The sequence below is a fragment of the Tetrao urogallus genome (assembly GCF_951394365.1).
Source record: "Tetrao urogallus genome assembly, chromosome: 3".
In the NCBI taxonomy this organism is placed as follows: domain Eukaryota; kingdom Metazoa; phylum Chordata; class Aves; order Galliformes; family Phasianidae; genus Tetrao; species Tetrao urogallus.
The window spans coordinates 19746117-19760922 of record NC_136815.1 but is presented as its reverse complement, the minus strand read 5'-3'; the positions used below and the strand labels follow the sequence as shown (position 1 = coordinate 19760922).

Genomic DNA, 14806 nt, shown 5'->3' with positions numbered 1-14806 from the left:
AACAGCACAAGCCAGAGAACTACAGCATGTGTTTTTTCTCCACTATTAACAGGCTTGCTTTGTCAAGGACCACTCAAGGTCTGCTGACATGCTTCACAACAGCTGCAATACAAAACTCCTATGTATTTGTTTCGTACTCCTACTGACAGCCACCGTGTTTGCAAACTGAGCAAAAACTGTTCCAGATAGAACCCAGGTTAATGCAGAGATCAAACTGTACCCCTGGGTGTAACAAGCTCCTACCTTATTGAACCCATGTCTTCTCAGAATCCCCTACTACTCTATCTGCAGCAGGACAAAAGGGAAGAGCTTTTACTGTCAATCAGATTTATAAACATGAAAATAGTAACCATGAAAATAATTTATAGCAACATATATACATAGAGTGATACTTCATCAGTTTTTTCAGATTAAAGTACTACAACAGGAGGTAAGTAAGCTGCTTGCTTTCTTAAAACAGTACAGAAGTCTTTAAAAAAGTAGCAGTACCCAGACCATCTTTAAAGACAGCAATTACAGCAGATTAACCACATGAATCTTAAAAAGGCTGTCCTTTTAAAAAGCCTTACAAATTTTTTAAAAAGAATTCCTCTTTCTTTTTTTTCTTTTTCTTAGTGACACAGAGCAAAAAGCATTTACTCTTCAAAAAAAAGCCAGGAAAACCCAGGAAAAAAATCCTAGTAGGCTCCAACTCCAGCAGAGGAAATGGAGACAACTTCACAGCAGAAAGGGAGAGGGAGACAGTCAGTGCTAATTTGTCAAGGCATCAAAAATCTGCATCCAGAGTGAAAACATTGTCCATTGTTTCTGCCATAACAGCAAAACGTTGATACTCCGAAACCCGCTTCTCAAAGAAATTTGTTTTTCCTTCCAGAGAAATATTCTCCATGAAATCAAAAGGATTTTCTGCATGAAAAACCTAGGGAAAATAAACATTATTACACTGCTGATTCTGAAAAGCTAACCATGTGTAACAAACACATATGTATGTATTTCAGATTAGATCATCCCTCACTGTAATATGCTGTAGAATTTATGGGCGCAATGTAAGCAAGTTCAATACTGTGTGCCCCCAGAAGTTTGAAGCTCCTCTGTGTGAGGTGTTTGTCAGCCTTCTAAGAGCACAGCATAATTTCCCAACACCAACCTGCAGAGCAACTGAAGAGAAACAATGGCCTGAACTATTCTTGCTCTTTCAAATGTGGAAGTGCATATATTAATGTTGTGGTTTCATCTGTCACTCACAGAAGTACAAGCACTAAAAGCAACCTGCTTGCAGGTACATCAGGAAAGCACTTTTGCTGACAGCTCTCCTGGCTACTCCAGCAGGCCAGCATTTCTGCAGTTTCATCTCTTACCTTTGAGAACCCAAGCTCCATTAGTAACCGGTCTGCAACAAATTCGATATACTGCTTCATCAAAGTGCAATTCATTCCAATCAGACCTACAGGTAATGCCTCTGTGAGAAACTCCTGGAAGTTAAAATACAGATGACATTTAGAGAAATGAAATTTAACAGGAGAAAAGGACAGAAGACACCTGTGTTTCACAGTAACACAATTTGTGATATTCCAGGCTCCCCAGGCAGTTGTCTGAATAAATAACTTGCATCACTAAATTCAACAAGTATCTCCTCCTTTCAGTAGTTGCTTGTATCTTCCTTTATTTTTAGCACATTTTTCTGGAAAAGGTACAAGAATTTTTTTGAGTGCTCACCTCCTTTTTTTTTCCCCGCTAGATCCCAAGCTTCAGTGAAAGCTTGAGTTTCAACTTCAATAACACCTACAGACCAGAGGAGTGGGAGAAGGAATAGATCCAGAAATCTCCAGTTTTCCTTGGCTTCCAGCCATTACAGAACAATCAACCATAGGACAGTGATACACGAGCACTGAGCTCAACCACGTGCATGTTTAGGCGCTGATGCAAGACCTTTCATGGCTGTAAGGCAAGGCATTTGTTATCATCACAGCAGTTAGATGACAACAGACAAGAAAGGGTAAACTACAGTCCTGCAAAACACTCTGCAATGCAGAAACACGTAGCTGAAGTTGGGTAGCACTTCCTGTGAAAGAACAGCAATTTTTTTTAAAGTTAGAACACACTAACCCACTGTACCCACATCCAGAAGAGACCCTGGGCTCTCACAAAGGACAAACAGCTATGGTTATATGAGCAGGGAGAGACAAAGATCCTAAAGGTCAGAAGTAAACAAACTCTTCTCCAATAGAGAATGTTTTCTTCTTTTTGGCTTTTGAGGAAGAAAGCAGCCTGCCAGCTTCAGCTTCTCACAGTTACTTGACAGCTGTATCAGAAAGTGCCTGCTTTTTATTGTCACAGTTAAGGAAGAGGGAAAAAAATGCTATAATGCATCAGGGATCCAAGCATTAAATATGAAATTCCAAAAGTTAGAAGTTAATTTGCTTACTTTTGCACATACACCTCCTGCTGTGCTGCTCGTGATATTGTCCTGGCCAGACTTACCTGTTCAATTTCAACAGCATTAACAATGATCTCCCGGACCCTCTCTTCTGATGGTCTGTTCACTAAATAATGGAACATTAGACAAGCAAAATCACAGTGTAGACCCTGAAATAACAGAGAACAACAACAACAGAGTTTTTCCCTGCTGCACACAGTCTGCTCTTAATTAGAGGCAGCCTCAATTTAGGTTTAAGCTTCTTATACACTTGATTGTTGACAGTCCTAATGTTACTACATGTAACTGACCTGTAAGGGCATTTTTGGTTAAAAACTCAGTTAGTAACATCTGAAATCCAACAGGTGCCACCTACAACAAAATAACAATCAGCATACACTTTCTCCAGCCCCATTTTGAGAGTTATTCTACCGCTAAGGATTCTATGCAGAGCCATGCTGGGTTCCTGCCTCCTATCAGAGATGCTTTTGTGGAAAGACTCCTACAGATGGACCTACAGAAATGTCAGTCAGCATAAACTTGCTAGCCATTCTTGACTTTGAGATACCTACACATCAATCTTTATTTTTTTAGTAGCCTTTCTTCCCTTGCTTTTCCTTACAGCATTTTCAAGAGTAGATTCAGATTAGAGTCACCAAATCAGAGATAAGTCATCTCTCTCTCCACACAAAATGTAGTTAGTGTGAAGGACTTGCTACCAGGCCGTCTATAGATTTGTAATGTTGGTTTCCACATCCCAATTCAACCCACCAAACATAAGCCTGTACATTTCACCCAGCTACCCAACACAGAGACCAACAAATTGCACTCATTCCAAACGAGCACTGTGACACCATGCCTCTCCTCTTGACAACACAAAATGTGTTGTTGATTAAAGCACACGAGTACCATGAGGGCACACTCAGAGTGCAAACTAGTCAGCATGACCTGGCAGGCTGTGGGTAAAAAAGACAACCCACTGTTATCATGAACAACGGTTAAAACAAAATCTGGAAGCAAAAAGTTTTTCAAAAAGGCTATGAAATCTGCATGCTTCAGGTCATGAAAGAGTCCTGAAACCACATAATCTGGCACACACACCCCTGCCATGGACACATTAGCTGTCTGCTGCAGGGCAGGACCACCAGCAGGAGGTGACTGGCTTCTTGGTCAAACCAGTGTGCTGTGTTGACCGCTGCCTCGGGCAGGTTGGCACCTCTAAGAATGAGAGTTCTTAGCAGCTCAAGGAGTCTGCAGCTCAAAACCATACTGAGCATCAACCATTTATCTGCTCAGATGTATCAGAAAATGTTCATGTTGTAGTTTTCCAGTGTAGATTCTTTAACTGTCACTGCTTTTTAACAGTATTTCCTGTTTTTTGATGCAGGTGCAGTGTGGACCGTGCCTTACTCTTCTTAATCAACAGCTTTGCAGCTGGAAATATGCCAACTCAAAAAATCCTACACCTTTTCAACACTGCAGAGAAGCAGTTATACTGCTGTAGTGGGGAATTTGCATCCCATTCATCTGCAAGTCATCTTTTTAACAAAGAAATACTTCCTTATTTGAATGGATCAGCTCATGATGACTCACAGAAACAAGACACAAGGAAATCAAGGCTGAAGAATTGTTTGGCTTTATTTACCAGTTGTAGCATTTTCTTCAACAAAAGTCTTTCAAATTAAAGACTTCTCACAAGATGCCTCCTTTCAAATCAGTTTATCTAACCCACAGAGATTACTTCCATTATGGAAGCTCTTTATTCTTTTAGACCTTCAGTACTTGATAAGTTCAACTGTTAGCAGATTTATCTTGCAAATAAAACAGATCTTGCTGCTTTTTCACTGCTGATAGTGCCATACATTGTGTGCTGCCTTACAGACAAGTCTCAGCCATAGGGAACTGCTGCCAACTAGTAAGCAGCAGAGAAAAGAAAGGGCACTCGGGAAGACAAAGTCTCACAGCCCACCTTCAGTGCGTTGACATGCACCACTCAGACACCTCACATCTGCAGCTGAAAGGCACCGCTCTCTAACACAGACCTGTAGCTGCTCCCTCCTGTGTAGTAGGGTAAGGACACAGAGAGGACCAACATTTGCTGTTTCTGCAGCAGCTCGTCCACAGCTGGCCAGGTGATGGATGCAGGTGGCTGTTTGCAAGTTGTGGGATCCATAACTTGGGGAATATGGGGGTGAGATAAGGGACCTCGATCTCCAGCACTGTCAGCTGGGTTTCACCACACCCAGACATGCATCCCCTACTCACTGCTGGATTCGCTTTTTCACCTGTCCCTGCCCAAATGCTACTTCTGCACCCACTCACCTGCTTTGTTCCCTTTCTGCTTTTCAGCTTGCTCCAAGCTTACCCATCTCCACAGAGTTGACTTGCTCTAGCAAAACTATAGGTTATTTACAAATGTTCTGCCCTCCTTGAAACTCACTTTTCTTTAAAGACAATACATAGGACACAATACATTACCTCATCTCTGCTAATAAGTTCATTGGAAAAAGTCAATCCAGGCATTAGGCCCCTCTTCTTCAGCCAAAATATAGCAGCAAATGAACCCGAAAAGAAGATGCCTTCAACTGCAGCAAAGGCAACCACCCTCTCACCTGTTGAACATAACACATTTTCCGTTAGACATGAAAGAGTGTATTGCCAGTCAGCACAGTGCACCATTTGCATCAAACAGACTGATGCTGGAGGGAAGCTATCTGCTGCCATGGCAGGTGCTGTAGCTGACCACATCTTGCAGCAGATCCTATGGCACAGAAGGTTGACACGTGCAACAGAACTCAGCCACAGGCAACTCCAAGCAGAACAGCACCAGGGTACCCACTGAAACCGCTGCAGGAAAATGAGAAGGGAAAAGCCACAAGTGTCAGAAGCACGTAAGGTATTACTACAGCTTTATCTCTTTCTCTAAGGAGGCAGAAAAATGACTGTGTAGCTAATATACAGAACGGGGAAAAGCTCCTATAAAATAAACAAAAAGCCTTCACCATGTCACAAATATTTCAGTTATTCCACCTTTCATCCAAGAAAATCACAGCATTATCAGTCCCAGTTCTTTCTGTTCTCTACAGGAATGTGTTTCTTCAAACTACAAGACTATCTGATTGCATATGCTCTATTTTAAACAACTCCAGAAGATTCTTGAGAATATTTCAATACGCAAAAAAGACTTTTGCATTAAATGCTGCTGTCTTTTTCACCACTGAGAACTGCACAGACTTTTGCTTTAAAAAAATAAAAACAATGAACTCCAAATCCCATCTGTTCTGCTTCCTCACATGAGATGCAAATGCCACCTGCTGGCTTATCTGAAGAAATTCAACATGTACTTAAAAGTATCACAGAAGTTACTAAGGAAAGAGTTTATCTGACAACACTAAAATTTGCGAGGTTAGTTCTAAACAGGAGGGGAGATATGCTGCATAAACACCTCCTGGACACCAGTGTTTTTTACTGCGTTCCACCTGACTAACATTCATATAAACGAGTTACGCTGAAACAAAATCTCCTGTCAGCAGCACCACATGATGTCTGCACACACTGGGGGGCTGAGAGTCCACAGAATAAACACAGCAACTAATCCCTCAGTGTAAGAAATCAAACACAGCTACCCTGCTGAAGGCCAGCCTTCCAGCCCGGAAGGAAGCACTAAGCATGCCACCTTCAGATAACATATCTCACAACCCATATGAATAAGGTCCGGGCCCCCAAAATGTTTTAAGATTGGGTAACTTTTCTCAGTAAGATGAAAAAAGCAGAAGAGTAGAAACACACTTTACAAAATTTGGATAGGATGAAGTTTAGAGAGAAGGAACTAAAAATAGAAAGAAAGAAAGAAAAAGGACACTGCTTTTACAGTCAGGAAACCTTCTGATTCCTTGCACACCCCATGCTGACAGGAGCTGAATGAAGGAGATGAGGAGACTCAACATAAAGCAAGCAAAGCCAGACTAAGGAGGCAGAAGGACACTTCAGGACAACAGAATCTACTGTTCTGAAAAGAACTACACCCAAAACAAAAGCTGTGAACAATGGATGTTGCAAAACAATGATATGCAGAATGACATTCATTTTCTTAGTCTTGCCAAATCTCACCATCTCCTACACTTTTGTCAAGTATAGAGGATATTTCTTTCAGAAAATTCACCTGTCTGCCCGCCATTCATTTCAGATACAACTCATATTTTAAAGTTAACATTACAAGCTGAACATTAGCAGGGATGTCCTGCATCCATTCTGACGGAAACTGACCTGGGGTGACCCAGCTCTGAGATAAAACACAGTAGCTGGGAAGCTAGTCATAACAGTGAGCCAGAAAAAAGAGAGAGAGAGAACTCTTGAATCTTTTTTTTCCCAAGTTCATTCATAATGTTGCAAAAAAAGAAAAAAACGGTAATATCACACACAAATTTGTCTATCTGAACGTGCACACAAAGAAAGCCTGGACTTGCAAGGCTTCAGCTGCTCAGTTCTTAATGCTGGAGTACAAAATAGGAGCCAACTTCATGATGTGCAACAGAAACAAGTTCTTAAGAAGATACACACCAAAAGTGGATTGTCTGTCTTCAATCCACTTCAGAGCCCAGTCTGCTTTCTTCTTGACACAAGGCATTGTTTCAATAGCATTAAATAAGAAATCTCTATAAAAGAAAAGAAAGAGAACACCAGAATAATAAAGCAAAGAATGGATTTACGCTATTACGCTATAAGCTCTGAAATTATCCAAGTAGGAGCTCCTGCCCTGAAGGGATGATGACAACAAGAGGCAGAACAGGGAGGCAGATGGGCAGAAAGTGGTGTACTCAAGGTCTCAGAGAAGCTGCAGAGATGGGAACACAAACCTCCAACGCCAGTGGGACCATCCACCAAACTCTGCTGGCTCTCAGACCAAGACAGACAGCAGCACGACCCTGCTCAAGGAGATAACCCTCACCACTCCCAGTTCCACAAAAGGAATCAGACCGGTCCCACAGGCACAAGATCTGTTCCCATGCTAAGTATCTCAGAAAACCTTGCAGACCTCCTGCTAGCCCTGTACTGTGGGGTTGCAGGATACTATTTCAACACACAGGATGCCACCGTGGGAAACCGAGCTCTGTCTGACCATCACCACAATGGCATTTCTGATGGAAAGTACTTCTTTCCAAATGTATTATCTTTTCAACTAGGCACATCTGCAGACCACAAAGGTGCAGGGTCTCTCCAAACAAACCACTTTTTTAAAAATAAGTTGCTCTTGTTGCGTGGAAAAGCAACTGATGATAAAAAAGCTGAAAGGAAGCAAGGCACTGATCAACATGTGTTACAAACGGCAGTTACAAGTAGCTCTGGAGCACAATAACCACAAGGAGGCTGTTTAATGCTTAACAGAGTTTCACAGTCTGCACTGCCTGCAATCACAAATATTAACCAGCCTTTTGAACACTCCTAAGGAAGGTCATCGGTCAGTAACACTTCCCTTCATTTTGGGGGCCAGGAGTGATGGCCCAGAAAGCTCTAAGGAAGCTCTCCAGGAAGTCAATGTGAAACAGAAAACTAGCTGTTACTACCGAGCCACAGTGCCACCAGACTAGCTGAAAGATTTCCCTTGGGGCTGCAGCACATTCAGAAACTTACCTTTTCTCAGGATCTTTGATGTAAGTGTCTATAAGCAAGCTGTACATCTCCGAGTGAACGTTCTCAATGAGGATCTGGAAGCCATAGAAACAACGAGCTTCTGGGATCTGCACCTCCTGACTAAAGCGTGCCACCTACCAAAACCAAAAAGCATGACAGCGAGTACAGCAAAACTGGTGCAGCATCAGCCAAATAAGAGAGACAACAGACCTGTGCAACAGAGAAGGGAAGGGAGCAATTCAGCCCTACTTTATTAACAAATATGTCAGTAGGATAGGTGTGGCAAATAGAGAAAGCCAGCTAAAGTAAAGACGCCTGCTACGCATACTGTGTAAGAACTGCAGTGATGTGTGATGGCACACACAGGAAGAAAAGAGCAAAATGCTGCAGCAGTAAAAACTTCATAGCAAACAAAGCCTCACACTTTCTGTTCACCATTAAGAAGTAAATAGTATGACATATTCATGTAATATATAAAAATTTGTTATCATATAATCTATGTTACAGATACTCAAGATCTAAAATGAGCATTTCTGGTCTAACAACAACCTGCAGAGAGACATTCTGCAGCCCAGAAGTGATTTCAGCAGAAAGATTTCCCCATTATTTCAAAAGCACCCACCCGTATGCCTGAAATATTCCAGGATGCCATTTAGTGAGAGCAAAATGAGTTTTACCTAAATAAAAAACACAGAGCATGGCACGGCACAATCAGCTGCTACTTCTCATCTAACGCAGGTATGTGAAGAAGCGTGGGTTCTATTAATTCACCAGTAACTGCACATGAACACAGCCAGGCACAAGTCTGAGCTTCAAGAGGCATGTGTTCAAGAGGCATCATTTGGAGTCCTGCTGACAACAGTGGCTCCAATGTATCTCAGACAACGAGCAGAACAAGCTGCTTACTTCCTTTGGCAAAGGTGAGACGATGGGAAGAAAATACACTCATTTAACAATCTTATGCATTAATATGAGAAAACCAAACTGATAAGCCAATAGCTAATAAAGTAAGTATTCAAACTGTAAGGCTTTCTCACCAGATTCTCATTTACAATTCCATCACTGGCTGCAAAGAAGGCGAGAACATGAGAGATAAAGTACTTTTCATCTGGTTTTAGCTTGTTCCAGTGAGGAAGGTCCTTTGATAAATCAACCTAATGAAAAGAGATAGAAAAAAAAAAAGAAAAAAAATGTTACCATCCCTTTAGCTTGTTATTCTGTAGGAACAAAAGTGGTGTCATCAAACAACTGAGACAGAGCTTTGGCACTGGCTTTCACAATCTTTGCATGCAGAGAATTTAAATACGTGCGACTATCAAGCACGACAAACAGCTGCAGTACTGCTGCCTCTCTGCAACAGCAACATCCTGTGTTTGCTTTGCAGTTTACACTATTGTAATTCAATATATATTGTTCTTATTCCATGTTATAAATAAACCAGATTCCAAAAAGCATCAGTGTCTTGCTGGCATGAGTATGAACATGCATCAACAAGCAGATCTCTCTCTGAGACATTTACAAACTCTACTTGAAATATATGCTGGTACTGCAAGAAACCTGTGCCTAAGTGTGCCAAAAGACACATGGAAGGCAATGCTGCCCTTGACAGGTGTTCAGCCTCCAGGCCACCCCAGAAGAGCGTGTGTAGATACATGTGTGGAACTGCACTGCCTGTGACACTTGGTTCACCATGGCAGAAAACCACGAGCTCCTTAGCACTGGCCATCTTTCTTTGCCTGTTTGTTTCTGAGCCACAGCAGCAGTTAAGCAGGGCCAGATGGGAAAACTGCAGCAAGGCCTAAGAAAGCTTTTAGAATTGTGTGTGCGTGTGTACAATTTATGTACAAATATATATGCATGCTCATGCATGAATACACACATAAACCAATTTTATGTCTAACTTTCCAATTCATTTGGAAATGTGATGACAGATGGGAGGACAGTGGAAGAAGGAACCAGTGATGAGTAGTGCTATTCAGGCAGGAGTTTCAGTGCTTCATAACTGTTTAAATCAACTTCTACTGTATCAGACAGCAGCCTCCCAAGCGGGCAATGGAATGAAGCCTACACAGTATTGCTATCCCAGGATGCTTTCTGGACTATTTAGAGTCTGTCATTCCTTACCAATTGCAGAATTCTGCTCACAGATGAACAAAGACTACAGAAGCTTTGAGCTGCAACAAGCTGCTCACCTGGCACGTAATCCATGCAAATCCAGAAGTCTCCATTTCTGCAAGTGCAGTGAGCAAGTGAGCAAGTACTGCTCAGGTCTGGCTAATCAGCAGTCTCAAGGAAAATGACATGCCCTAACTCACAGTCAGTTCCAGCATGGCGACGAGCATCTAACCAGGGCACTCACCAGCAAATTACATGCACTGTTAGCAAGTATTTCTGATTACCACCACCATTCTGAAAAACAAGTGCCTAATATTGAAGAGCAGCATTCTCATGAAATTGCTCAGAGCCTTTTACGTGAGCAAGGAGGTAGCTGCAGGCATGGTGATCACAACAGGTCACAGCCTGACATAGCCTCCCTCTATACCCAGATAAGTGCCCCAGGATACAATTCCACCTGATCCTAAACCAAACACTCAAACCAGGCAGTTGAACCACCTGATGGAAGCAGCTTTCCTTCCACTGACCCTGAAGGGAGTCCTACTCTGGTCCAGGCGCCTCACGTTCAATAAAATTAACCCCAACCCACACAAAACACAAGCCAGCAGCAGAGCTAGGAGTGACACTCCAGGCTCCATATCCCAGAGCTCACCTCTTCTGCTGTCCAAAAGGAAGCCTGGGCCTGTTTGTACATCTTCCATATGTCCGGGTGCTGGATGGGGAAGATGACGAACCGACGAGGATTTTTTCTGAGAAGAGGCTCCTCGTGAAGTTTCAAGCCATTTTCACTTGGAGAGGAGCTCTAAAATAAAGCTCAATCCTGGTTAAGGCTGCTGTTATTATTCCCTGCTTTTCCCTCTGTCACAAAAATACAGCCCCAAAGTCCAATGTCTCAGGCAGACACTCACCCATTCCCCACAGGCAGCTGCATCACCCTTCCCTAGGGTGCTCACCCCTTCGCCTTCCATCTGTGCCCTGCTCAGGCGGTCGCACTGCCTTCCTGCCCTGCTCTGTCCTGCACCTCTCACATCAGCCAGTCCCTGAGCAGCTGCACCTTCTCAAGTACCAAAGCGAACACTCTTCTGCAGTATGAGGAGGAAACTGCAGCTGCACTTGCACTGCGCCCTCAAAAGATGCCATCAAACACGGTGGGGAGGCACGCAAGGCGACAGTGCTGCCCAACGGCTCCTCAAGGCCAGCCTGCACCTGGCATCACACATCCCTATTCTGCTCCCTACTCCCAGTGTGCTGTTCCTGCACCATTCAAAAAGCAGCACGCAGGGCCCATCATGTAGAAAGATAACCTGGAAAATATTTCTGGTGTATAGAAGTGGAGGGAAGGCACAGCAAGAAAACTGGAGATTAACACTGAGGCAAGGCTGTGTGTCTTTCCCAGTGGCCTCTAACAGCATGCCAGTAGTGCTGTCAGCACATGGCACAAAAAGGTAACAGAAGAAGCGGGCCAGGAAGCAGTATACACAGACTGGAGAGTCCCAGTGGCAGGGAAATGGAGCATGGCTTCCAGGACCTAAAGGCTCACAGTGAGAGCTCCCCAAAAAGGACCACACTGCAGAATTAGAAAGTGATAACAGTTTAAAAAATCATACAATCTATGAACAAGGAAGAATTGGTCCACAGAGAACACACCATGCTGGGGACTCCCTCTCTGTGCACCCTTGATATCATCTAAGCTCTTCTGAGGATGGAGTATTGCACACATGCTCTGTCTCTGCGTTCACAGGAGGCAAATTCTGCTGTGACATGGTGCTGTCTCTCAGTTCTGAACTCTATTCCTCCAAGCAAAAATTTTATCAGAGTAATACCGGCCACCAAGCCTGTTCATTAACTTGGTATATCCCCTGGTACCACCCAGCTGAATAAACACGGACGACTCTCCAATTTCTACTTCTGTGGTACAGTAGAAGCTGATCACTGCCAGGGCTCCCCTTGCTGCCCCCTTGTGCAACAGGAGCATGACACAGTCCCAGTCCTGCCTTTCTGACCCCAAGAAAGCAGTGGGGGAACACAGAGCTGGGGAGGTTATCTTCCCAGTACACCCATACACCTCCTGCTTCCATTCAGCATTCTGGGCTCTTTCCTTTATCTCATGGAGGTGTACAAAGTACAGTCAGTAGGTTGCTCAAGGCAGTGTCCAGTTGGCAGTCTGAGTCCAATGATGAGAACTCCGCAACCCCACTGTGCAACCTGTGCCAGTGTTTGACTCCCTGAACAGCAAGAAAGTGGGTTTTTAATGCACAAGAGGAACCTCCTGTCACTGCCTCCTGCCCCTCACTGAGGAGAATCTGACTCCATTTCCTCTATTTTCTCCAAGCAGGCTGAGCTCTCCCAGCCTCACAGTGTTTGACAGAGGTTCCACTCTACATTCCTAGCCTTTCACCAAACTCCAGTTATTCTGCAACTGTTGCAGGTTAAGTGCTGCTAGTGAAGTCAATAAACCCAACAGATAACAAAGATTGCCTAGTGGTACTGAAATTCTTTCCATGAATTTCATATTTAGCACACTAGGAAAATATTAGTATATATACACAGAAAATCACTGCCTTATAGTAGTAACTGCTGGACTATACATGCAGGTATCTCATAGAATCATAGAACGGTTTGGGTTGGAAGGGACCTTGAAGATCATACAGTTCCAACTCCCTGCTATAGACAGGGATACCTCCCATTAGACCAGGTAGCTCACATCCCCCATCCAGTCTGGTCATGAGTACTTCCAGGGAGGGGGTATCCACAACCTCAGTGGGCTACCTGTTCCAGCGTCTCACCATCCTCACAGTAAAGAATTTCTTCCTAACATCTAATCTAAATCTGCCCTCTTCCAGTTTAAAGCCATTTCCTCTCATTGTGTCACTACATGCCCTTATAGAAAGTCCCTCCCCAGCTTTCCTGTAGGCCCCCTTCAGGTACTGGAAGGCCACTATAAGGTCTCCTCAGAACCTTCTCTTCTCTGGGCTAAAAAGCCACAGCTCTCTCAGCCTGTCCCCATATGAGAGATGCTTCAGCCCTCTGATCATCTCTGTGGCCCTTCTCTGGACCTATTCCAACAGCAACATGTACTTCTTGTGTTGGGGGCTCCAGAACTGGATGCAGTGCCCCAGACGGGGTCTCACAATAGAAAAGTAGAGAGGCAGAATCACCTCCCTCAACCTGCTGGTCACTTCTCTTGATGCAATTCAGGATATGGTTAGCCTTCTGGGCTGCAAACGTACATTGCTGGCTCATGTTGAGTTTTTCATCAACAGACACCCCCAAATTCTCCTCAGGGCTGCTCTCAAGCCATTCTCCACCCAGCCTGTATCTGTGCTTGAGATTGCCCTGACCCAGGTGCAGGACCTTGCACTTTGCTTTGTTGAACTTCATGAGGTTGGCATGGGCCCACCTCTCAAGCCTGTCCAGGTCCCTCTGGACATCCCTTCCCTCTAGCGTACCAACTGCACCACTCAGCTTGGTGCTCTAAGCAAACTTGCTGAGGATGCACTCAATTCCACTGTCTGTGTTGCCCACAAAGACATGAAATAGCACCAGTCCCAGCACCAACTTCAGCTACGTGCCTTGCATTAGTTACAGCAAAGGAAGAGAAAGAAGAGCACCTGTGATACAACAGGTCCATGTTTAAAAAAATCTCTTGGGATGCACAAGAAAACATGCCTTCCATGCTGCCCTATAAGCCACAGTCTCCCAAAGGCCTGGGGCAGCGCTGGGCAGTGGAGGCTCCATGTGCAGCAGATGGGTTTACCTGACCAGGCAGATCCCCTGCACCCCAGAGGGAAGAGCATAGCTCTGCTAATTGTTTCTGGCAGGCCAGAATAAGCCAACTGCATTAGGGGAACAGCACAGTACTGATTAAAGAAATAAGTGTGCGTGTACAGATGTCTATTTCAGGCTTGTATTTAATACGGCACATCCCCGTTTCCATCAGCTCAGGTACGGCCGGAACCCAGCCTTTGGAAGGCCAGGTGTATTTCTGCCCACATACCATCAGCTTCACGCTCTCAGGCCCGGCTGTGCAGACCGTGCCCCGAGGACGCAGAAAGGGCCTCGGGCAGCTCCCCAGCAGAGCCCTTCAGGCCCGCAGCGGTAAGGACAGGATTCTCCCCGCGCTTTCCTTCCCGCTCGCACTTCCCGACACGGAGGCCAGCCGCGCGGGCAGCCCACGGAACCCCGAGGCCGAGCCGGAGGCTGGGGCCGAATCCCGTGCAGCCGCATAACGAGCCGCCGTGCGAGCAGCCCGCAGTCACGCAGCGCCCAAGGCAGCCTGCCGCAGCCCTCCCGCAGACACGGCTCAGCGCCCCGCCCGCCCTTACCCGCTCCGGCCCGGCCGCCTCCCGCAGGGCCGCTCGCCCCCGGCGCTCCCCCATGGCCCCGGCGACTGGGCCGCACGAGCGCCGGCTGAGGGCGGAACGGCCGCGGCCGCCCCTCCTCCGCGAGGCGGAGCCCGGCAGGCGCAGCCTCGGCCCGGCCCGGCCCGGCCCGGCGCGGTGTTCCCCGCCCGAGCCGAGCCCTGCCTCCGGCAGGAGCGCCGCCCTGAGCGGGCTTCGGCGGCGCGACAGCGCTGCCAGCCAGCGGGAACTCTTAGGAAGACGGTATTCTTAGCTGGCGCCGGTACATCGCCTGAAAGCGTCA

The 14806-nt window shown here is 45.4% G+C and overlaps 1 protein-coding gene across 1 annotated transcript; it reads right to left on the bottom strand.

Moving 5' to 3' along the window:
- Window positions 1-766: 766 nt before the first annotated feature.
- Window positions 767-14541, bottom strand: RRM2B (ribonucleotide reductase regulatory TP53 inducible subunit M2B; the record flags this gene model as incomplete). The annotated part of the gene is made up of 9 exons (XM_079533807.1): window positions 767-919; window positions 1359-1472; window positions 2482-2586; window positions 4895-5028; window positions 6977-7071; window positions 8048-8181; window positions 9085-9201; window positions 10815-10964; window positions 14488-14541. 9 exons carry the CDS (start codon window positions 14539-14541, stop codon window positions 767-769), a joined length of 1056 nt encoding a protein of 351 aa, XP_079389933.1.
- Window positions 14542-14806: the final 265 nt, after the last annotated feature.